Source organism: Canis lupus, chromosome 2, assembly GCF_003254725.2.
Source record: "Canis lupus dingo isolate Sandy chromosome 2, ASM325472v2, whole genome shotgun sequence".
In the NCBI taxonomy this organism is placed as follows: domain Eukaryota; kingdom Metazoa; phylum Chordata; class Mammalia; order Carnivora; family Canidae; genus Canis; species Canis lupus.
Genome location: NC_064244.1, coordinates 47,367,699 through 47,392,575, shown reverse-complemented (window position 1 = coordinate 47,392,575; position 24,877 = coordinate 47,367,699). Strand labels below are relative to the sequence as shown.

At 36.3% G+C, this 24,877-nt stretch overlaps 1 protein-coding gene and 1 non-coding gene across 4 annotated transcripts in view; both read right to left on the bottom strand.

Annotated features, from left to right (window-relative positions):
* Positions 1-24,877, bottom strand: part of IPO11 (importin 11) — a 200,795-nt gene that overhangs the window by 156,298 nt on the left and 19,620 nt on the right. For all 3 annotated transcript variants that reach the window (XR_003136545.3, XM_025446994.3, XM_025446993.3), the window contains exons 2-5: positions 20,125-20,268; positions 18,636-18,736; positions 7,405-7,477; positions 5,769-5,972 (exon numbers count right to left, since the gene is read on the bottom strand). Coding sequence is in view for 2 of the 3 variants with exons in the window: in XM_025446994.3 (XP_025302779.1) it covers positions 5,769-5,972; positions 7,405-7,477; positions 18,636-18,736; positions 20,125-20,262 (516 nt within the window). In the remaining variant the exon portion in view is untranslated. The remainder of the gene's footprint in view (positions 1-5,768; positions 5,973-7,404; positions 7,478-18,635; positions 18,737-20,124; positions 20,269-24,877) is intronic.
* Positions 18,429-18,531, bottom strand: LOC112660724 (U6 spliceosomal RNA). Its single transcript, XR_003137163.1, has one exon. It is a non-coding gene; the product is annotated as a U6 spliceosomal RNA (small nuclear RNA).

Sequence of the window (24,877 nt, the reverse complement as noted above, 5' to 3'; positions counted from 1 at the left end):
ATAGCAAAACATTAACTGCTAAATTTAAGTGATAGGTATGTGGTACTTTATATTTTTCCTTGGCTTTCTGTTATGTTTCAAAAAAGTTTTTAAGTGACAAAAAAAATTTTAAGACAAAATTTAAAAACACATGTATGTTCTTAATGACAAAAACAGTATTTCTTTTGAGAGTTATCAGTTTTCTCTTTAATACAAGGCTTAAATATGAATTTGCTTCCATTTAACCATATATATATATATATATACACATATATACATATTTGATATACATATATATATCAAATCACCAAAACATTTCAGACAGAAGCTCTGGTGGGTACAAGATTTATCTCAAAAACAATTTCTAATCAAACTGCCAAAGTCTCTCAACCTGGTATTTATTTACTTTCACTGAAGGACGTTCCGAAAGACTGGTAACAATCTATTATCCACATGTCTTTAAGTAAGCCCTCGTTTTCATTTCATTCTCAAACCTAACACTGGTACAGCTCCGGCCTGGGAAGGTCACTGTGGCCCTCCTTGCAGGTCCTTCAGGCCGTCTAACCCTAGCACAGCCACAGACCTGTGTTCTGCCACTGGGGCCTAAATCTTGTTCTCATGTATCCAAAGAATCACAGTTCATAAAGAAACAGGGAAAGATGAAACTACCTCCTCCCCACTTGGGATCTTAGCTGTGCTCACAGCTAGGTCTCAGCCATCCAATACAGTGACTGCCAGAACAGGAACCCAGTATGTGTCAGATGGACAGAACAAAGAACATTCTCCTTCAAGAACAACTTGCAGAGATTCTAGCAATACATTTTTTTGAGTTTTTATTCTTTTTTCTAAGCCCATTTTTGTAGGACCCAGGTAAGGGTTTGTATACTACAGAAAGGAGAAGCACCATCCTATACAAAAAATCTCCCCTTATGTTCAGTGCATGGCTTTCTTCTTTTTTTTTTTCTGGCTCAAGCTAGTCCTGTTGAGTCTTTCTCCTCCCTTAGAAGTTCCCACCAAAAGGTTCTTCTTTCCCTCCTATTAACATAAGCCTAGACACACACATACACACTCAAATCCCCACACAGGGTCAGAGCAGAAATGACCCTTTATAAAATCTGAAGCCATCCTTACATAATGTACTTTAATTTTTTATTTTTTAAAGATTTTTATTCATGAGAGACACACAGAGAGAGAGAGAGAAAGAAAAAGAAAGAGAAAAAAGAAAGAGAAAGAGAAAGAGAAAGAGAAGAGAAGAGAAAGAGAAAGAGAAAGAGAAAAAGAAAGAGGGAGGGAGAGGTAGAGACACAGGCAGAGGGAGAAGCAGGCTCCACGCAGGGAGCCCGACATGGGTCTCCAGGATCCACAGGTCTCCAGGATCATGCCCCAGGCCGAAGGCGGCGCTAAACCACTAAGCCACTGGAGCTGCCCACATCATGTGCTTTTAAAAGCCAATATAAAATTCGGCAGAGCAAGAGACAAGATCTAGATTCAACATGGCATTTGGTTAGGCAATAAGAATCACCCAAACAAAACCAAAAACAAGCTATTTCACTTATCAAATGATTTACTTCGAAACACATTTATGGGGCACCTGGGTGGCTCAGTTGATTAAGCATCTACCTTTGACTCGAGTCATGATCTCAGGGTCCTGGAATCGAGCCTCGCGTCGGGCTCCCCACCTTGCTGAGAGTGCTTGTCTCTCTTCCTCTCCTCTTCTGCCACTGTCCCTCTCGTGCTCTCATTCTCATTCACTCTCTCTTCCTCAAATAAATAAAATATTTTTTTAAATTTATGTTGTAAGTAAATTTCACTACAATATAATATCCTGAAGGCTAGAGCTATACCATGGAAGTAGCATCTTGGTATTATCACATTTAACATTCATAATTTCAACTACTGGGAAGTTTCCCCTAGGGATTACACCATGAAGTTAGAGATTTCTAAAAAGTAAGTATCAAAGTCTGCTACGAGGCTGAGCAATCTTACACGAACCATCTCAAAGTAGCTATGTGGTTCCATTTTGTTAGCTTATTTAGAAAACATACTAACTCATCAAGAAGACTATTCTGAAGTATGACTGGGCTTTGAACAACATGAGGGTTAGGGGCAACTCCCACTTCCACATGCATTCAAAAATTTGTGAATAACTTCTGACTCCCCCAAAACCTAACTACAAATAGCCTACTGTTGACTGGAAGCATTCCTGGTACCATAAGCAGTGGATTAACCCATGTATTTTGTCTGTCATTTGTATTATACACTGTATTCTTACAATAAATTGAGTTAGAAAAGAGAGAATGTTACTACAAAAATAAGAAAAATACATTTACAGAACTGTACTGTAAAAAACTCTGTAAGTGGACCTGCTCAGTGCAAACCTGTGCTCTGAGGGTCAACTATACTGTAATGTGGTTTTCACATGGCCTCAGTTTTCTCTTACCTTCATCATGCAAACAACATACACGCTGTTTAGTGGGAATTTATTCATCATCAACCCTTCAGTTTTTAAAATTTCTAAGTTTTATTCTTGGCCACATAAACAACCTAACACGTATTTTCTTCTCTGGCAGATTTTAATAGCTTACTAAATGATGTCTGAGGGTTTGTATCTTAGGACTTTCCCCATGAATGCCTTCCATCTCCCTCAGTATTGCATATATTTCTTGTATGTGATAAGCAATCAATTATCTGTTGAATGACTCTGAAGCAGAATGTAAGATTTATTCCTAACTTAGAGCCTAAAAAGAGGTCTAACAAATCATAGAAAATGTCCTTTTCAGAGATTCATACTGAAGTAATTTTGAATGAAAGAAGTAGTCATGATTTGCTCCAGCAAAGAGGAAAAGCAAACAGAGCCACACCTCAGGAAAAAATAAATGTGGATTAAAGGTATATGGAGGTTAGACTGTCCTCTTAGCAAGATTACATTTGAAATTTACTGAACTGTTTATATATCAAAATTACACAGCAAAAATTGACAGGTGTTATGTCAAAAAAATTTTTTTAAAGGGACAAAACTAAATACACAAAGGTCTTGGCTTTTAGACAAAAACAATATTAAAAATGCTAATATATCTATCTAAATTATGCTGTAACTCCATCTCAAAACTTTCATGGTGCTTACAGAGTTTAACCTAAAGTAATAAAGATTATAAATTCATATAATTACACAACTTTAGAACTGAAAGGATTTTAAAGAATCATAAAATTTAAGTGTCTTGCTCAAAATCCCAAAGCTGCTCTGCTCATAGAGAACAATGGAAAACATTTCTTCTCTGTTAATCTAAATTTCTAAAAAACAAGTGAAATAAGTGAAATATATTGCTTTCAAATGATCTTTTCATGTATTTTTAGGTTTGGATTGCTTCACTTACCACATATACTTTTATGGATTACACATCATGTCTGCAAAATATTAACTGGTTAATACATTTATAATTACATTAGAACTGTGATTTGTACCTTAAATTTCCTTGCTTTCATAGACTTTAGATCTTGATTTCAACAGTTAATATCAGTATTTTTATATTCAGGTTTCTATGAAAGCATACTGTTTTATAGAAAACAAATTATTTTTTGTGTCAAACCAAGCTCAATTTCGTGACTGCAAAGAATTTTCAAATCAATTATTGACTGTAATATGTCCCTCTCAAAAGAACATAATTTATTTAATGTGAAAGAAAAATAAGATACAGTAACTATTGGGACAAACTGAGCAGCAGTTTACATTTTTAAGTGCACACTGCACTACTCTTCTAGAGGAACTAGCTCAACTAAGAGCTTACATTTTTTAGGTGGGAAACTAATTTAGTACATGAAGACCCTCTTAGCAGCATCATAGTAAAAATATTTTTAAAAGAACTTTCTCATACTTCAGATAACCAAAATGAGAGACAGGCTACTTTATTAACTAGCAAAACCGCTTTTTATAATATCTTCCTACATATACCAACTTCAATTAAACTAAACATCTTATACCCCAAACCCATCAGACATGTCTCCTCTTGGGTTCCCCTCTATACTATGCTCCATGTTTCCAGGTTCAGCTGCTCCAGTCAATACTGAAAGATACTAAGCTAATTTTTTTCCAGATGTCTTAAGTTTTACATATCCTCCCAAAACTCCTGCTCTTGAAAGTTTTACACTATGCTACTTCGAAATCTAGAAGGTACTAAGAAAAGTCTCCTATTTATTCATTTAACAAGCAGTTCTTGAGCACCACCTACTTCTATGCATTCTTCTGGGCTTAACAACAAGACTATAACAATAAAGGCTACAAATCCTCTCTCATGAAGCTCATGGTATAGTGGGTCTCAGAAAGATAAGTCAACAATTTTAAAGTCAGCGCTATGGAATAAGTACTGTGCTGGAAGTATACACAAGATGCTAGGAAGACCTATATTTTACAGTGTATAGAGAGGAAACAGCCTCAAACTACAAGAAAACTGACCAAGAAAGTAGAAGGAGTCAGAAAGCTAACAACACAAAGAAGTTATCTAGAATACAGCCTCTTATTAGATACAATTTGTAGAGCCTTCTTAGGCTAAATATAAATTATCCCTAAAAACTGTAAAGCAACATATTAGAATACAACCTGAGAAAACTGAACTATAAATTCAAACTTCTAAAGAAGGTACTCTTTCATAAAATCATTGCAACCCTCAACCTTCTAGACATTTGACTTGGGAAAACAGCCAATGTAAAAGTAAGTGGAAGAGTGTAAGATTGAGATAAATGTGTGCAAAATCAGCAAGAAATTCACAGCAAGACCGGAGAGAATAAACAGTCCATTTCTTAAATCTTCGTTGGGTATCAAGCAAAAGCAATAAGGACTTAAAAAGCAACCTTCAACAAAAAAGAATTTCTCTTATACTCAACATCCTTGGATAAACCTAATATTGGCTATTTTTAAAGACTTTTTTTAAAGATTTTATTTATTTATTCATGAGAGACTGAGAGAGAGAGAGTGCGCATAAGCATGAGTTGGGGGGCAGAGTGTAAGGAGAACAGTGGAGGGAGAGGAGGAGCAGAGGGAGAAGCAGACTCCTTATTGAACAGGGAGCTCAACTGGGGGGCTTGATCCCAGGACACCCAGGACCACGACATGAGCCAAAGGCAAACACTTACCAACCGAGCCCCCAGGTACCTCTAACATTGGCTACTTAAACTGACTAAGTTAAAAGTAGATAACCTAATGTGATCATGGCATATCTCTGGTATATGTGATAATTATCTGGAAGTCTGTTAGAAAAGCAAATTCCCAAATTATATCCTCAAAGCAAGGATTACAAAGGCAAATACTATTAAAAATACTATGAGACTAGTTATATGGTGCAGTCCAAAACATTAGGTTGAACAATATGAAAACCACAACTTTAATAAGGTAAAAATAATCAAATACAAAAATGTCAAAGCAAGCAAGTGAACAAGGTGAAGTCTTTTCAGCAAATGATGCTAAGACACCCAATAAAGGGCTCTCACCAGTTATGTCAGACTCCTTCCCACATCTGCCCTACATACATCAATTATCCAGGAACGTCAATTTTAACGTTCTATACTTCAACTCTATCTCTCACAAATGTCTACTTTATCACAGCTTCTTTTTTCCATCTGAACTTCAAAATCCTCAAAACAGTCTCTGCCTTCAGACCATTTTCTACCAACCAATCCCTGCTTACTGGCAACTAAGCAATATTACTTGTCATATCAGTAGCCAATTTAAAATCTTTTTACAGACATTTTTATACCAGTAGCAGTTTTCATAATCAAATTTATGTTAAATCACTTACATCATAAAACAATTTTCTATCAGCAGCCAGACGTTTGGAAGCCAGAGTCTTGGTAACATGATAGAAGGTAAGTAATGCTCTGTGCTGTCGAAGATCATCTTGGACTTTCACAGATTCTATAAGAGTGGGAATCAGTTCAGGCCACTGTCTAGGACAGTCCAGTCGAGCAACTTTTGCAATCAGCACTGCAATCTGAGTTGCAATCTAAAGAGAAAAAAATTAATCATCAGAAATACACATATGTAAGCAAATCAACAGATAAGAAATGAATTCACAGTTGAAAATTATCTTTTGGTTAGTTAAGACATCCGACAAAATGTGAGTAAAATTACTTAAGACGGTGGTTCACAAAGTATGGTCTAGAGAGGAGCAGGTTAAGACCTTTTTAGAGGTCTGCGAGGTCCTCCCTTTCCCTCATTCATCAGTATGAAGCTAGATTTTCTTAATATAACTTTTCCCCAAATAATACATTCTAACGGAGTAAATGAAGAAGCAGATATGAAAATCTAGATGTCTTCTTTTAAATACTCAGACACTATGGAGATATGCAAAAAAGCACAATAAGGATACTCTTCTCCTTAAATATTTGTTGAACTATGGTTCATTTTCTAAAATTCTATTATGTTAACAATTAGTGGTTTTATTATTTTTAGTTAATATATTTTTAAAATTTTATTTATTTATTCATAACAGACGCAGAGAGAGGCAGAGAGGCAGGCAGAGACAGAGGCAGAGGGAGAAGCAGGTTCCTCACAGGAAACCTGATGCAGGACTTGATCCCCGAACTCCTGGATCATGCCCTGAAGACAAAGGCAGATGCTCAACTGCTGAGCTACTGAGGCGTCCCTTTAGTTAATATTTTTAAATTTCTGTCTTAACTACTAACACAGTAAATAACAACAGATATAACACTTTTGAAATATTCAAGTTAAAATAAGTGTAGTAAACAATATCGTATAAAAATTTAAGAAATTTTTGTAACCATAAGCAAAACTTCTAAAAAAATATCTCACTCTAAAGGAAAGAAAAAAAAATTGAATTGTGTAATCTATTAACTAACCAACTCAGGGTATACAGTGAGAACTGAAAATATGATGGATGAAGGAAACAGACAAGATATCCTGTAGTTTAAAAAAAAAGGAGGGCAGCCCCGGTGGCTCAGTGGTTTGGCGCCTGCCTTCAGCCCAGGGCGTGATCCTGGAGTCCCAGGATCGAGTCCCATGTCGGGCTCCCTGCATGGAGCCTGCTTCTCTCTCTGCCTGTGTCTGCCTCTCTCTTTCTCTCTCTGTCATGAATAAATAAATAAAATCTTTAAAAAAAAAAAAAAAAAGAAAAGGAGAGGAGAGGAGAGGAGGAAATAACATAAATCATTAAAATTAATTTCTAAAACTACAAACACAGAGATACTTGCTTTCAATAGCGTGTATCTTAAAATGACTTCTGAATTTTAAAACACTACCCAAATATCACCAAATTTCTTAACAGTTAGAACTGAATCTGAAAATTTTAAACCCATAAACATCACAAATGGACATCATAAAATTTCATCTTTAGTGACAAAAAACAAACGTTGTTTGGGAAAGAAGTAAAAATTAAGGCAAAAGAAACAATATTTAGCATTTGTTTTCTCACTAACCTGGTTTACTGGTTCATTGAAGTTGGTGATTAGCCCTGCACGCAATGTAGACTTCTCCTCCTCTGAGAGAGCACTGCAAAAAGATTTATTTATTATACAAGAGAATGCTACCTAACTATAAATACTGGTAAACACTATTTGAATTTTAACAATCAAAAGCCTTTCAAACAAAGGATCCTGATTAGTTTGGGAAAATAAATAGAATTATTTCCTTCTTTTTTTTTTTTAAGATTTTATTCATTTATTCATGGGAGACACAGAGAGAGAGGCAGAGACACAGGCAGAGCGAGAAGCAGGTTCCCCGTGAGGAGCCCGATATGGGACTCAATCCCAGAACCCCGGATCACAACCTGACCAACCACTGAGCCACCAGGTGTCCCTAAATAGAATTATTTCCAATACTTATAATATTGGCACATCAAGTAATTCATAAGCATAAAATTTCCTTCATGATTCAATAAATATGAACCATAAAATAGTAAATAGGAAATAAGACAAACCTAGAGTAAGAAATGTAGTATTTTGATGTTTGCTTTTATTGATGTAAAAATAGTCACCCAAAAAGAAAAAATTAATAGCTGATATAAGAAATGCATATGAGTAAATATTAAGTCCTACACTGACTTCTTTTATAAAATCTGAGTGGTTATTCTATGGGGTAAGAACGATCAGGAATCAGAAGATATCTGGGATGAAAGACTTATTAGAAATCAACTAGTTTAAAACCTAGGGCCTTCAGAACAAGCAAATCCCTGATAATCGTCTTCATTTTAGACTTCTAGCCTCCTGAACTGTGAGAGAATACAATTCTATTGCTTTAAGTCACCTAGTATCTGGTAATTAATGATGGCACAATCTAAGAAACTAACGCAGCATCTAAAAACAATGTAGGCAGCCAGGACTTAAAAAACGGGCATCTTAGAAAGAAGGGAAAGAGCTATGCTCAACCAGTACATTTCTCCCTGAGGTATTTGCCTACAAAAAAATCAAGGTGAGAGCAGCAGCTACAAGACATAATAAGCAAGGAAGAGATTTCACCAGGTCTCAGGGCTGGAAAAACAAAAACTGAAGTTCAGGGCCAACCAAAAGGCAATACTTTGATAAACACCCAAAGTTTGCTGCTGAAACCTTAAGATAGCTAAAAATTTGGATTAAGAGCAAACCAGAAAGAGACCACCTTCAACTAAATCAAGGATGAAGTCATATCCTATATGCCTGCCTGGAAAAAAAATTAAATTCTCTTTGGAGAAAAAAATCAAAATTCCAAGTCTCTCCAATTTTCTTTTTTTTTTTTTTTAAGATTTTATTCATTTATTCATGAGAGACACAGAGAGAGGGGCAGAGACACAGGCAGAGGGAGAAGCAGGCTCCATGCAGGGAGCCCTAGTGGGACCCAATCCTGGGACTCCAGTATCACACCCTGAGCCGAAAGCAGATGCTCAACCACTGAGCCACCCAGGCATCCTTCTCCAATTTTCCTTAAACAATGTTTAGCATTCAGTCAAAACCTATCAGGCACAATACAAACCAAGTAAAAATTATTAAAATCAAAACACAAATAGAAAAAGAAATATAAACATTGTAATTAACAAAATCACTCTTAAAATGATTATGATTAAATTGTCCAAGAACACAAGGTGAAAACTGTATTATTTCACTACAGAAGTGGAATTTGTTTTTTAAAAAAATAACATAGCAGCACCTGGGTAGCTCAGTCAGTTGAGCATCTGCTCTCAGCTAGATGATCCCAGGGTCATGGGATCAAGTCTTGCTCTCAGCTAGATGATCCCAGGGTCATGGGATCAAGTCTTGCATCAGACTCCCTGATCAGTATGGAGTCTGCTTCTGCCTCTGCCTCTCCCCCTACTTTCTGTTCTCTCTCCCTCATTCTCCTTTCAAATAAATAAATAAGATCTTAAAAAAAAAAATACCAAAGGGAAATCCTAGAACTGATTTAAAAAAAAAAAAAAAAAAAAAAAGGCAAAACAAAAAGGTAACAAACTTGAAGAAAGGTCAGTGGAAAATACCCAGATTAAAATATGAGAAAAAAACACTTCTAAGAGCACCTGGCTGGCTCAGTCGGTAGAACATGTGATTCTTCCTCTCTAAGTCATGAGTTCAAGCCCCACAATGGGTGTAGAGTTTACTAAAAAAAAAAAAAAAAAAAAAAACGCAATCAAGGTGAACAGGAGAAGAAAAATAGAAAATGAAAATAACTAAAGGAATGCACTGACACTAGCAAGCATAATAACATTCACTTTATAGGGATCCCAGAAAGAGAAGAGAGAAAAGAGGGCAGAAAGTGTATTTGAAGTAGCAGCTGAGAACTTCCTGAATCTAGGGAAACAGATATCCAGACCCAGAAGACACAGAGGGCCCCCAAAAGAAACAACCCAAAGAGATCCATGCCAAGACAAATACTAATTAAAATGGCAAAAAAGCTGTAAGATGAGATCAGTAAAATCAGCAAGAAAAAAGAAAAGTTACATACAAGGGAGACCCCACAAGGTTATAAATAGGGGATTTTTCAGCAGAAACTCAACAGGCCAGAGAAAGTGGCATGATATATTCAAAATGATAAAAAGAAAAAAAAAAAAAAAAAAAAAACTGCAATCAAGACGCTACCCAGTCAGGCTGTCACTCAGAATAGGAGAGTAAAGAGTTTCCCAGACAAAAGTTAAAGAAATTCATGAACACTAAACCAGCCCTACAAGAAATGTTAAAGTGGACTCCTTGAGTAAAAAAGAAAGACCTTAGGTTGGAGTAAGCAAAGTGGGACAGACAAAAGCAGTAAAATTAAGTGTATCTATAAATATCAGTCAAGGGATTCACAAAATAAAAGGATGTAACGTATGACACTATATACTTAAAACGTGGAGAGGGGAGTTGTAAGAACAGGTTCAAACTTAAGCAACCATCAACTTACGATAGACTGCTATATGCAGAAGACATCACATGTAAACGTAATGGTAATCACAAATCATAAAACGGTAACAGATATCCAAAAAATAAAGAGAAAGAAAACAAGTTTATCACTAAAGAAAGCCAGCATACCATGAAAGAAAGAGAAGAATAGAGAACTACAAAAACAACTACAACACAAGTAACAAAATGGCAATAAGTACATTTATCTATGAATAATTACTTTAAATGCAAATGGACTAAACACTCCACAATCAAAAGTCATAAGGTGACAAAATGGATAAAAAAGTAACACCAATCTATATGCTGCCTACCAGAGACTTCTTTCAGACCTGAAGACGCGTGTATTGAAAGTAAAGGGATAGAAAAGTATTTATCAAGCAAATGGTTGTCAAAAGAAAGCTAGAATACTTCTATCAAACAAGAAAGACTCTAAAACAAACCCTGTAACAAGAGACAAAGGAGGACAGTTTGTAGTCATAAAAGGAACAATCCAACGAGATATGACAAGGGGCACTTGGGTGGCTCAGTGTGTTAAGAGGCTGCCTTCAGCTCAGATTATGGTACCAGGGTCCTGGGATCAAGCCCCATGTTGGGCTCCCTGATCAGCAGGGAGTGTGCTTCTCTCTCTCTCCCTCTTCCTCTATCACCCACCCCCAGCTCATGCTCTCTCTCATGCTCTCTTGCAATGCGTACTCTCTCTCAAATAAATAAATATAATTTTTTTTAAATGTGACAATTGTAAATATTTATGGGAGTATCCAAATACTTAAAGCAGCTAATAACAAATATAAAGGACAGAACGGACAGTAATATAATTAACAGTAAGGGACTTTAACATCCCACTTATATCAATGGACAGATAATCCAGAGAGAAAATCAACAAGGAAACAGTGGTTCTAAATGAGACACTAGATCCAACAGACCTAACAGATATATTCAGAACATTCCATTCTAAAGCAGAACATTTTTTTCAAGTGCACATGGAATGTGATCTCCAGAACAGATCATCTACTAGGTCATAAAACAAGCCTCAACAAATTCAAAAAGACTTAAGTCATAGCATGCATCTTTTCTAACCACAATGCTATGAAACTAGAAATTAATCACAAGAAGAAATCTAGAAAGAACACAAGTACAGGGAAGTTAAATAACATACTTCTAAACAATGAATGGGTCAACCAAGAAACTAAAGAGGAAATAAAATATATATACATATATATATAGACATTAAAATGAGAAACACAATGGTCCAAAATCTTTGGGATACAGCAAAAGTTCTAAGAGGGAAGTTACAGTCACACAGGCTGACCTCAAGAAGCAAGAAAAGTCTCAACTGAGGAACCTAACCTTACATCTAAAGGCGCTAAAAAACAAACAAACAAACAAACAAACCTAACAAAACCCCAAGTTATAGAAGGAAGAAAATAAAATAAAGACTGGAGCAGGAATAAATGAAACAGAAACTAAAAAAACAGAACACATCAATGAAACCAAGAGCCGGTCCTTTGAAAAAAAAAAAAAATCAACAAAATTAACACTAAAAAAAAAAAAAAAAAAAAATTCCAATCAATGGGCAGAAGACATGAAAAGAGATTTCTCCAAAGACATACAGATGGCCAAAAGACACACAAAAAGATGCCCAATATCCCTAATTATCAGAGAAATGCAAATCAAAACCACACTGACCACACTGAAATTTCACCTCTCATATGGGTAAGAATGGTTAAAATCAGAAACACAGGTAACAACTATAGAGGACGTAGAGAAAAAGGAACCCTTGTACACTGTTGGTGGGAATGCAAATTGGTGCAGACACAGTAGAAAACAGTATAGTGTTTCCACAAAAAATTAAACACAGAATTACCATATGATCCAGTAATTCCACTACTGGCTAGTCACCCAAAGATTACAGACACAAACTTGAAAAGTTATTTGCACCCCTATGTTTAATGCAGCATTATTTCTAATAGCCAAATTACAGAAGCAGCCCAAGTGTTCAAAGAAAGATGACTTGATAAAAATATTGTAAGTACATACACACAAAATAGAAAATTAGCCATAAAAAAGAATGAAATCTTGACATTTACAACAACATGGATGAATCTAGAGAGTATAATGCTAAGCAAAACAAGCCAGTTTGAGAAAGACAAATAGTATAGTTTCACTCATACGTGAAATTTAAGAAACAAAACTAAGAACAAGAGAGACCAATCAAGGAACAGTCTTAACTATGGATAACAGACTGGTAGTTACTACAGAGGAAGAGAATGGGGGAATGGATGGTATGATTACGGTAAAGGGTTAGTTAGATTAAGATTTTTACACTTATCATGAAGCACTGAGTAATATGTATAATTGCTGAATCACTATATTATACATCTGAAAATAATTTAACACTGTATTTTAACTGGAATTAATTTTTTTTTTTAAAAAAAGGAATACTACTGGCAAAACAATATAAAACAGTATACTCTGGAGTTTAAAATATATGTAGAATTAAAGTATTCAACAGCAACAAAAAAAAGTAAGACAGGAAGGCATAAGTGGAGTCAAAGCATTATAAGGTTTTTATATTACCTAGAAAAAAATTAACTACTAATATAAGGCTAGGATGGCTATAAGTCAAGGATGCAGGTTATGATCTCTAGAAAAATCACTAGGGCAATAAAAATGTCCTAATAACCTTGCAGGAAAGAAACAAATTAACAAAAAATTTCCTGAATAATCCAAAGGAGGGCAAGAAAGAAAAAAGGGGTGGAGGAAATAAAATGGGAAACAAGTAATGGATGACCGCTTTAACCCCAACTTTATCTGCAAATACAATAAATGTAAATCAACATAATACTAAAATTAAAAGATAACATTTATCAAACTGTATAAAAAACAAAACCCAACTATATTTGCTGCTTATACAAGGAACATTTTGTTTTGTTTTAAAGATTTTATTTACTTATTCATGAGAGACACAAAGAGAAAGGCAGAGATATAGGCAGAGGGAGACACAGGCTCCCTCCAGGGAGCCTGATGTGGGACTCGATCCCAGATCCCTGGGATCACGACCTGAGGCAAAGGCAGACACTCAACCACTAAGCCACCCAGGGGTCCCTACAAAGAACATTCTAAATAGAAAAACAAAGAAATATTGAAAGAAAAAAGCAGAACAAGATTATACCATGTAACCATAAGATGGCTGATGTGCCTATATTAAAATCAGACAAACTAAACTGAAAGCCAAAACACATTACTAGAAAAAAGAGGAGCATTTCATAATTAGGAAAAGGTCCATTCCACAAAAACATAATAACCCCTAACTTACATGATCTGAATAATATAGCCTCAATATACAGAGAGCAAAAACAGAAGGTAAAGAATAGCCAAGTCAGGGATCCCTGGGTGGCGCAGCGGTTTGGCGCCTGCCTTTGGCCCAGGGCACGATCCTGGAGACCCGGGATCGAATCCCACATCAGGCTCCCGGTGCATGGAGCCTGCCTCTCCCTCTGCCTATGTCTCTGCCTCTCTCCCTTTCTCTCTCTGTGACTATCATAAATAAATAAAAAATTAAAAAATTAAAAAAAAAAAAAGAATAGCCAAGTCCACAATCATACTTAACCTATCTCTCAGAAAATGACTTTAAAAAAAAAGGAGCAACAAAACTCGTAAAGATAAAGAAGATGTGAAAGGTATTTAAGTGACAAATGTTTGACCTAACTGACATATATCATACATTACAATTCACAACGGCAAAACACATAATACAATTCACAACAGCAAAACACATATTCCTTTCAAGGGCACATAAAATATTTACCAAAATACCATATGCTGAGACTATTAAACTAGACAGCACATTTCAAAGAATGAAATCAGTAACAAAAAAATAACTAAAAAGCCCCACATGGCAGAAATTAGGCACCATACTTCTAATTAACGCAAAAAAAGCCCTACCTACCATTTGCTACAATATGGATGGAACTGGAGGGTACTATGCTGAGTGAAATAAGTTAATCAGAGAAGGACAATCATAATATGGTTTTACTCATACAGGGAATATTAAGAAATAGTGAAAGGGACTATAAGGGAACAGAGAAAAACTGAGTGGGGAAAAATTAGAGAGGAAGACTAGCCATGAGAGACTCCTAACTCTGGGAAACAAAGGGTTGCAGAACGAGAGGAGGGTGGGAGGATGGGGTGACTGGATGACGGGAGCTGAGGAGTGCACTTGATGGGATGAGCACTGGGTGTCATATGTTGGCAAACTGAATTTAAATTTTAAAAGAAGAAAAAAAAAGCCCTACTGTTTTGAATGCATATATAAGAAGTAAAAAAATCAATTATTCTTCCATTTCAAAAAACTATAAAACAGCAAATTAAATTCAAAAAAGTAATAGAAGTACATTAAGCCTTATAAAGTATAAAGACTAAAGCAAAGATAGAAAGGCCATAAGATAAAACAGAATCCAAAAACATTTTCTTACAGGTGCAATGCCTGATTTATAACAAGGGAACCATGAAATGTGACAGAGCAAGAACACCTGCTGCTGTCCCTCCTTTGCATACACACCTTATAATGAAATCACGTCCAGGGCAGCCCGGGTGGCTCAGCGGTTTAGCGCTGCCTTCAGCCCAGGGTGTGATCCTGGAGACCTAGGATCGAGTCCCACGTCAGGCTCCCTACATGGAGCCTGCTTCTCCCTCTGCCTCTCTCTCTCTCCTATGTTTCTCATGAATAAATAAATAAAATCTTAAAAAAAAAAAAAAAAAAAAAAAAGAAAGAAAGAAATCACTTCCAAACAGATAATACACTGAGATGTGAATCATAAAACTTCTACAAGAAAACCTTGAATAGTTCCATTCTCCGAACAAGCAAAAATTTTGTAAATGGGCCCCAAAAGAATTAAACATAACTAGCTAAATTGAATCTCATTAAAATTACGAATTTCTCTTCATCAAAAAACATAAGAAACTGAAAGGCACATGACAAAGTACGAGGAAATATTGTCAATATGTATTTTCAACAAAAGATCTGAGTCCAAAATATATAAAGTTCCACAAATCAGTAAGATTACCCAACTTTTTAAATGTACAAATGGCAGGCCCTTCATAAAACAGAATATCCAAATGACTAAGTATATGAAAAAGGTATTCATTGTCCATCAGAAAAATGGAAAAGTTACCTAAATGACAGATGAGAAAGACCAAGCATGCTAATGAGAACGTAGAGCAAACGCCAACCCTCGTGTGCTGCTGAGAGTGCAAATTAGTACAAATACTTTGAAAACCAACTGATCCTATCTACTAAAGCTGAACATACATGACAATAAAATGCATACTTATGTGCAATAACATATGCAAGAGTTTTCAAAGAAGTATTATTTTTAATAGCCAAAAACTGGGAACTTAATGCCCATCAACAGTAGAACAAATAGATATGCTATGTTCCTAAAAAGGAATGTTTTACTCCCACCTAAGAATGAGCTTTTCATGCAACTCCATGGACAAATATTACAAATATAGCACACAGGGGGGTGACTGTGAGGCACAGGCGGGAGGCTTCTCGGTCGCCAGCAACGTTCTACCTGGCTTCAAGTGGTAGTTACGCGGATGTGTGTTCACATAGCCAAATTTCAAACCCCACCCACCATTATGTGCACCTTTTCAGTTATGTTTCATATTATACTTACATAAAAGTTTCTTTAAACCTTAAAAGTGACTTATTCAAGGTAAGTAAACAAAAGGGGAAAACAAGATTAAGATGAACATTCAGGGATCCCTGGGTGGCGCAGCGGTTTGGCGCCTGCCTTTGGCCCAGGGCGCGATCCCGGAGACCCGGGATCGAATCCCACATCGGGTTCCCGGTGCATGGAGCCTGCTTCTCCCTCTGCCTGTGTCTCTGCCTCTCTCTCTCTCTCTGTGACTATCATAAATAAATAAAAATTTAAAAAAAAAAAAAAAAAAAAAAAAAAAAAAGATGAACATTCAGGTGAAAAGAGTGAGAGCCTAAGGCAGGTCTATTCTTTGCCATGAAAAATGATCTCTTCAATCCTTTTATGACTGTGCTATACTTTGCAACTTGGATAGCACCATTCTATCATCAAACCCACAAGATAATGTTTTCTCCTAAAATCTTTTGCTTCAAGTGTGAAATTCAAGTTTTCTTACATGCCAGGAAGCCAGGTTCAAGAGATTTCATAATTTTAACTAAGAGAATATAATATAGCAATTAGCCATCAAAATAGAGTGAATATGCAAAAAATATATACATATTAAAGAAACACATCATTACCCTAGAGAAAACAGTTAACAGTTAACACTCTACCTTTAATTTCATGCACTATCATTAGATGAATTCAGATGATACTCCAAGCAGGAATTGTAGGTTATCTAATTAATTAGGACTCAAAGTTGCATTGTATATACTAATGACAGATAAGCTTAAATTAATCCTCATTCCATAAAAATAGTGGCAGGGATAGGAACTCCTTAAGATCAAACTTAGACAAGAACACAAGATGTTTTAAGTGTGCTATATTAAAATGAGTTCTATAACTAATCTCCGCTCCCTTGCTCCCTAAGTACATTCTTTTTTTTTTTTTTTTTTCTAAGCACATTCTTATAATCCCTGCTCACTTGGTGAATTCATCTCCTTTCGAATTTCTATCTCAATATATACTAAAAGAAAGAGCTTGGGATTTAACTACCTAAAATACCATGTATATCCCCCTTAATTTTTTATATTTAAACTAAACTCCAGTGGCGTTTGGGTGGCTCACTCAGTTAAGTGTCTGCCTTGGCTCAGGTCTTGATTCCAAGGTCCTGCGATCAGAGTCCCATGTCGGCCTCCCTGCTCAGCAGGGAGCCTGCTTCTTCCTTTCCCTCCTGTTCCCTCCTGTGCTCTCTTTCTCTCTCCCCCCATCAAATAAATAAATAAAATCTTTAATAAATAAATAAAATAAATTCCAGTTTCTAATTCCTTATGTGAAAATGCAATCTGAAATATTTAATAATTTACTCTTCCTTCCAAAATTGTCATTTATAACCATATCCTCCACATAACTGTGAGAACGAATTGTACTTTGAGAGCCACCTAAACATAACTGGACAGAGCAGGAGAGAAATATGTACTGTTGCAATGGTTCCAGGAACTGAGTCACATAATTTATCACTAAATACTTCATTCCTCTCAAAATTATGAATTTTAAAGTAAGACAAAGGGTTTGCTTTATATTACAGTAACATAAGTGCACTCTTAAAAATATTCTAGTTGCTTCTGATATTATTCAAGGGCATATTTATATGCACCTTGAAGTCCTCAAACAGGTTTATGTTTTTTAAAGGACGTACAAATCTAAGAACATAAAGAGCTACAGTGCCATCTACTGGAAAACAAAGACCATGTTACTTCTGTGGCAAAGTTCACTATATTGTATAAAACAAATTCCAGAGTCATGTCTAAATCGCATTTCCATCAACCATATAAAATGTAATTAAGAGGGCAGCCCCAGTGGCCCAGGGGTTTAGCGCTGCCTCCAGCCCAGGGTGTGATCCTGGAGTCCCGGGATCAAGTCCCACGTCAGGCTCCCTGCATGGAGCTTGCTTCTCCTTCTGCCTGTGTCTCTGCCTCTCTCTGTGTGTCTCTCTTGAATAAATAAATAAAAATCTTAAAAAATAATAAAATAAATAAAATAAAATGGAATTAAGAGAAATCTGTTCACTTAACCATCTACCAAGAAGTTACAACCGAATCTGATGAGATTACAAACATCTACTACCCCACCTTACCACAACAAAGGAAATTATGCCGAAGACTTGGAAATTAACATCCAGCTGGCTCAGAAATGACCTAGGACTTCCTTCCTAATTACTTTTTCAAAATTCTAATTTCATAGTTCTCTTTAAAAAAAATGAAAAATACTTTTTTCAACAGTACTCATTCACTAAGCATTTGTTCTGTGCCCATATTAGATAGCCTCAAAAGCAGAGGACAAGAAGAAATCCACAACCTCCCTCTGCAAATAAAAAAACTCATAGAGCAAAGCAATAATATGAATACTGACTTAAGGAGAATACTTAACTTCTTCAGCAGTTAACACATTTTTCTTTTAAATATCAAATGCTTCACGAATGTGAATGTCATCCTACACAGGGACCATGCAAACCTTCCCAGCACCACTCCAATTTTAGTATGTGTGCTGAAATAAGCACAATTGCATGCTTCCACATAGAGAACAAAGATTAAGAGGAACGTTCTTATACCTCCCTGAATCTGTAAAAGATTACACTGGGAAAGGAAGAGTGATGAAACTTACTGAGGTGCTACACGTCTCCAGTAACGATCAATTCCATTCTTAAAATATAGCACAGCAAGCCACCTTACATTTATATCCAGAGTGTGGTTTGTGAAAATATTCTGTAAATAAAAAACACAGTATTAAAATTAACATGTCCTAAGTTAAATTACTATACCCATAATAAAGTATGGACAATACTTTAAATGCTTCACTTAAATTGAATCACTACAGAAATCATATTTTCAAATCACTACAGAAATCATATTTTCTAAGTATCTACAACGCTACAATTCATATAAAATAGCACACCTGGTAAAAGTATGTTAATTTTTTAAGCGGAGTAATACATATTTGGGACTCATTAAACTAGTCTACTTTTAGGTATGTTTGAAAATTTTCTGAATAAAAAATTAAACTCAGACACAAACCTAATCGTGTATCACAACCTACACACACAAAAAAAACCACTGAAATAAACACCATCTCAATTTTTAAAAAAAATAGACCCACCAAGAATAGAATAGCGTCTTTAAAAATCAATCTGTTTTGAGGGGAAAAAAATTTTTATTCAATCTGTTTTTCTTACCTTTTTGCTACTGAGCCAAATACACAAATTCCATTTTATATTTAAAATATCAAGTATGACTCTAGGCATGAGCAGTATATTCTTAAGTTTAACAAATAACTCAAACACTATAGCCATGAAGTAAAAAACACATGTCAACTTCTACAATTTTCTATTTTTACAAGATAAACAGTTTGACTCTGCATTTGCAACCCAGTCCCAAAATTCGATCAGTTTATGATCCAACTGGTAGCTTCACTGCCCTTGCCAAAAGCAAATCTCAAAAGTTAACCAGAGTTCTGAAATTTTCAGAAAAAGAAGAAATAAGGAAGACTCAATATAAAAAAGATTCTTTTATTCGTGTCATTGAGAAAATAATTTAATAAACCAAAAGCTTTGAACTCCTAGTAAAGTTTAAAGTATATATTGTTAATTACTATACTATTTTCCCTCTCACCAAGCAAAAGATCAAATATATCAAGAAAATGAAATCTTTAGATGGGGAAAAGAAAACCAAGGTTTTGGGGTTTTTTTTTTTTGGGGGGGGGGGAGTTGAAAACCAAGTTTTAAAGTAACAGTGAGCAACACAGACCAGACTGATGTTGCACAGAGACCTAAACAACACTGACAACATAAATTAACTAGAGCAAGAAAAAAGACAAAACATGAAAAGTATACTACCTACAGTCCTGAGGTCAGTATTAACATGCCAAAATAGAGTATCAGCAGAGGGTTGCCTTCTAAGCAGAAACTACCCTGCTCAGTTATTTATTCAACAATCAACAAACATTTCAAAACCCTCAAAAAGCCATGCCCTGAATTAACAAATGGCAGTATCAGTTTCATTAAGTAAACCGTCAATACAAGTAGAATCTTAGAACAATTAAAATACTGTGTCTCATTTTATTAAAAATAATAGTAAACTATTTTAGAACAACTTACCAACAACACTGAATAGAAACCTGGCTGTGTTTCCCATTGTTTCAACTGCTCCTCTGCTGGTTTTAACACAGCAGTATCCTGACTGGTGGCCTGTGTTAAGACCTGAAGAACAACAGTGCTGGCACTATTGAGATCCATGGAAACCTAGTAATGATAAGTTAACATACTTAAATAAACATTATAAATAAAAACAGTAACATAAATGGAGAGAAAGCTTCAACACTCTGAATTTCTCCCATATTTCAATCATTTACTTATTACTCTTGCACATTTCTGCTGGATTTCCATTTTTACTATGTAATCACCCATACTCTAACTTAAAATTCCAGTAACTCAAATGACTTTTGCTTAAATGAATTTATTTCTGATGGAAATTGTCTTCATTGTCCCATAAAGAGACGGTAATAGTAAATTGGGAATAAGAAACCCACACACAAAAACCAAAGCTACTTAAATGAATTGATTAAATATCACTCTCTGCCTAAAACTAAGCATAATGCCTTCTTAGTTTTTAAAAGGAGATTAATAAGTGTTATAAAAGACTTAACCATGGGCAGCCCGGTTGGCTCAGTGGTTTAGCGCTGCCTTCAGCCCAGGGCCCAGGGCGTGGTTCTGGAGACCTGGGATCGAGTCCCACGTCAGGTTCCCTGCATGGAGCCTGCTTCTCCCTCTGCCTGTGTCTCTGCCCCCCCCCCCTCTCTCTCTCTCTCTCTCTCTGTTTCTCTCATGAATAAATAAAATCTTAAAAAAAAAAAAACTTAACCACTTTATTCCTAGTAAGATCAAAAGGAAGAAAAATGAAATTCTTTGACTCAGCTAAGTACCTCATAACATCATCTTATATGCTACCAAAAATATGTGTCCAAAACATTTTTTATAAGTTAAAAGACAAATGTATATTCAAGAAACACTGGGGGAAAAAATGAACTAAATCAACAAATATAAGATATAATATCAAAATGTAAGCCCCAAATTAGAAAGGATCTTAAGGGTTAGAACACCTAACCTACCAAGTATCTAAAGCCATTCTAAAAAAAATTTAGCAATTTATTGAATTCTCTAACATTCTGCTTCTAATCACCCCTAAAACAGTATACAACTGTATACTTCCCCAAGTACGTATGATTGTTCACAATTATATGAAGTATGTAAAATTAAAATTAAATGCTAAAAATAGGTAGAAAATAAACCTCAGTGCAGAAGGGACTGAGAATTAGTCTTTTGATTGTAGATGTATTTAAAACTAAGGCTGTTCCAGACAGTAAAAGTTTGAAGGTCATTAATCCACAAATATAGCCAAAGCAAACACTTCCTAGGAGTTGTAATTAAATTGCAATAACTAATGAAAACAGAAGGTCCCAAATGCTGATTCAACAAGAAAGGACCCAAAATATTAAACCTTTCAAGGAAAACTAACCATTCTAAAGTCTTTGTGAGTAAAGCAGGGCTAGGACAATAACCGGAATTAGACAAAATATTACCAATTAGCAATGGAGGTGGACTAAGATTTTAAATTGGTAGTCTTTCCTTGACTGTGTTTTTTTTTTTTAAGATTTTAGTTATTTAGGGGCAGCCCAGGGGGCTCAGTGGTTTAGCGCCACCTTCAGCTCAGGGTGTGTGTTATCCTGGAGACCCGGGATGGAGTCCCACATGGGGCTCCCTGTGTGGAGCCTGCTTCTCCCTCTGCCTGTGTCTCTGCCTCTCTCTCTCTTTCTGGGTCTCTCATGAATAAATAAATAAAATCTTAAAAAAAAATAAAAATAAAAAAAGATTTTATTTATTTATTCATGAGGGACACAGAGAGAGAGACCAACATAGGTAAAAGGGAGAAGCAGGCTCCCTGCAAGGAGCCTGATGTGGAACTCGATCCCAGGAACCTGAGATCACGACCTGAGCCAAAGGTGTAGACTCTCAACCACTGAGTCACCAGATGCCCTTCCTTGACAGTATTTTAATTTTTTTTAATTTTTTTTTTTATTTATGATAGTCACACAAAGAGAGAGAGAGAGAGGCAGACACAGGCAGAGGGAGAAGCAGGCTCCATGCACCGGGAGCCCGACGTGGGATTCGATCCCGGGTCTCCAGGATCGCGCCCTGGGCCAAAGGCAGGTGCCAAACCGCTGCGCCACCCAGGGATCCCTTGACAGTATTTTAGAACTGACAAAGATACCTTGTAAATTGCTTCCTTCACTAACTAGGAGTTCCCTGAACAATGTCTGTGCTCATTATCACTGGAAAACAAGTGAATGAATTTTCACTCAATTAAGAGGGCTTGTTGGTATTGTATTTCAAAAACAGGCTAACTAAGAGAAATTTACTTTATGGAGCCCCTAGAAGGTATTTTAAAGAAATAGGTAGTATGTTTTTTCTGTCCAGGAGAAATATAATGCAGGCAACAAAAGCAAGCCACATATGCAATTTTACACTTTCTAGTAACAACATTAAGAAGTGGAAAGAAAAACATGGAATTATTTTTAAAATATCATAATTAACTCAATATATCCAAAATATTATCAACATAATTTTGAAAAAACTAATTTATATATCTTATGCTTTTTTATACTGTCTTCAAAATCCTGTATATTTAATACTTAAAGCACATCTTATCTTGAACTAATCACATTTCAAGTACTCAATAGCCAAGTGGCTGGTGGAATTATGCTACTGAGGTAGCACAATTCTGGAAAAGCTCTACTCAAAGTGTGGTCCGAGGACTGGAACACCAGCAACCCATCACAGGAAAAAATTCTCAATTCTCTCTCGAAACCTACATTGTGAAAACAGGCGACGAAGGTCAAAAATTTGTGCCTTAGTTAAGTTCTCTAGGTAAATCTTCTAACTGCCAAAGTTGAAGGAGCACAATTTTTTTAAAAATTTTTAGAAGGAAGGGGGGGAGGAGGGCGGGAGGGAGGGAGGAAGGAAAGAAGGCAAGGAAGCAAGCGAGCAGCCCAGGTGGCTCAGCGGTTTAGCGCTCCCTTCAGCCCTGGGCCTGATCCTGGAGACTCTGGATCGAGTCCCACGTCGGGCTCCCCGCATGGAGCCTGCTTGTGTCTCTGCCTCTCTCTCTCTCTGTGTGTCTCTCATGAATAAATAAAATCTTTAAAAAAAAAAAAAGAAAAAGAAAAAGAAAGAAAGAAAGACCATGAGCTCAGACAGAAGAGAGGTTGAGAGAAGACGACTCCCCACTGAGTGGGAAGCCCAACACGGGGCTCAATTCCAGGACCCTGAGACCGTGACCATAGTCAAAGGCAGACACCTAACCGACTGAGCAATCCAGGCACCCAGAGAAGCACAACTTCTGAACATCTAAAACTGACATACATCTGAAAGTCCAGCTCTGCTGCTAATGCAGTGGATGACAAATACAAGTAGTTCTGATTATACATTCCTATAAAAGTAGACCAGCACTAATCTGCAGTTCTCACAGGGAAACATCTATGGTATGAAGAACACTAATTCGGTAATTCTTTACCAATTAATGGCAGAGCAGCCAGCTAAAATTAAAAAAAAAATTTTTAGGGACACCTGGGTGGTTCAGTGGTTGGGTGTCTGCCTTCAGCTCAGGGAGTGATCCCAGGGTCCTGGGATTGAGTCCCGCATTGGGATCCTTGTGAGGAGCCTGCTTCTCCCTCTGCCACATATGTCTCTGCCTCTGTGTGTGTGCGTGTGTCCCTAGTGAATGAATAACAAAAATCTAAAAAACAAAAAACAAAAAAACAAAAAATTAAAAAACATCAATATCCGAGCATATTATATGGCAAGAATTATACTAAATGCTTTATTCATTTATTTATTCCTAGTAATAATTCTATGTAGTAGATACTATTATCCCCATCTTTTAAGTAGAAAACTAAAGGATCAGAGACCTTACCTCACCAAGGCCATGATCTATTAAATAGCAGGGCTTAGACTGGAACACCAAAGCCACTGTTCTTAATCAGTATCTAATACTGTCTCCTTTCAGGGACAGAAATGATATCTACCACAACTCTGCAGTCCCAGGTGCTCAACAAGATACATGATCTGTGCTTAATAGGTATTTGGTGAATAAAGAAAAGGGATCAATTTTGAACCAAAGAGTACTTTATACTGAACCACATGGCAGCTAATTAACAGAGTTATTCAATAAAGCTACTGAAAGCCTGATGTGTACCAGGCAATGTTCTAGGTGCTGAGACTAAAGTAGTGAACAAAGCAGTTTCCTTGGCTTCATGCGGCTTACATTCTAGGGAAAGAAGTCATTTTTGTTTTTTGTTTTGTTTTGTTTTGTTTTGTTTTGTTTTTAAAAAAAAAAGCAAGAGGGCAGCCCCCGTGGCACAGCAGTTTAGCGCCGCCTGCAGCCCAGGGCGTGAGAGAGAGAGAGAGCCAGGTAGGTAGCAAACTAGTACATGGCAGAGTGAGGCCTGATAACCAAATCTCTCGGAGACCCACAAGCTCTTCCCAACAGAACAGAAAATGTCCTCACCACACCACCCCGACTCCCCAGCACCTACAAATACGCCGTGTTCTCACAGAATAGGTTCCTGGAGAAACTGTCAAAACGATTCCTGAATCAAGTCCCATGTCAGGCTCCCTGCATAGAGCCTGCTTCTCCCTCTGCCTGTGTCTCTGCCTCTCTCTCTCTCTCTCTCTCTCTCTGTGTCTCTCATGAATAAATAAAATCTTTTAAAAAAATTTTTTTTAATTAAAAATTAAAAATAAAAAAGGCAAGAAAAAAAGAAAAAGCAACAATGGTAGTAATATAAAGAAAATA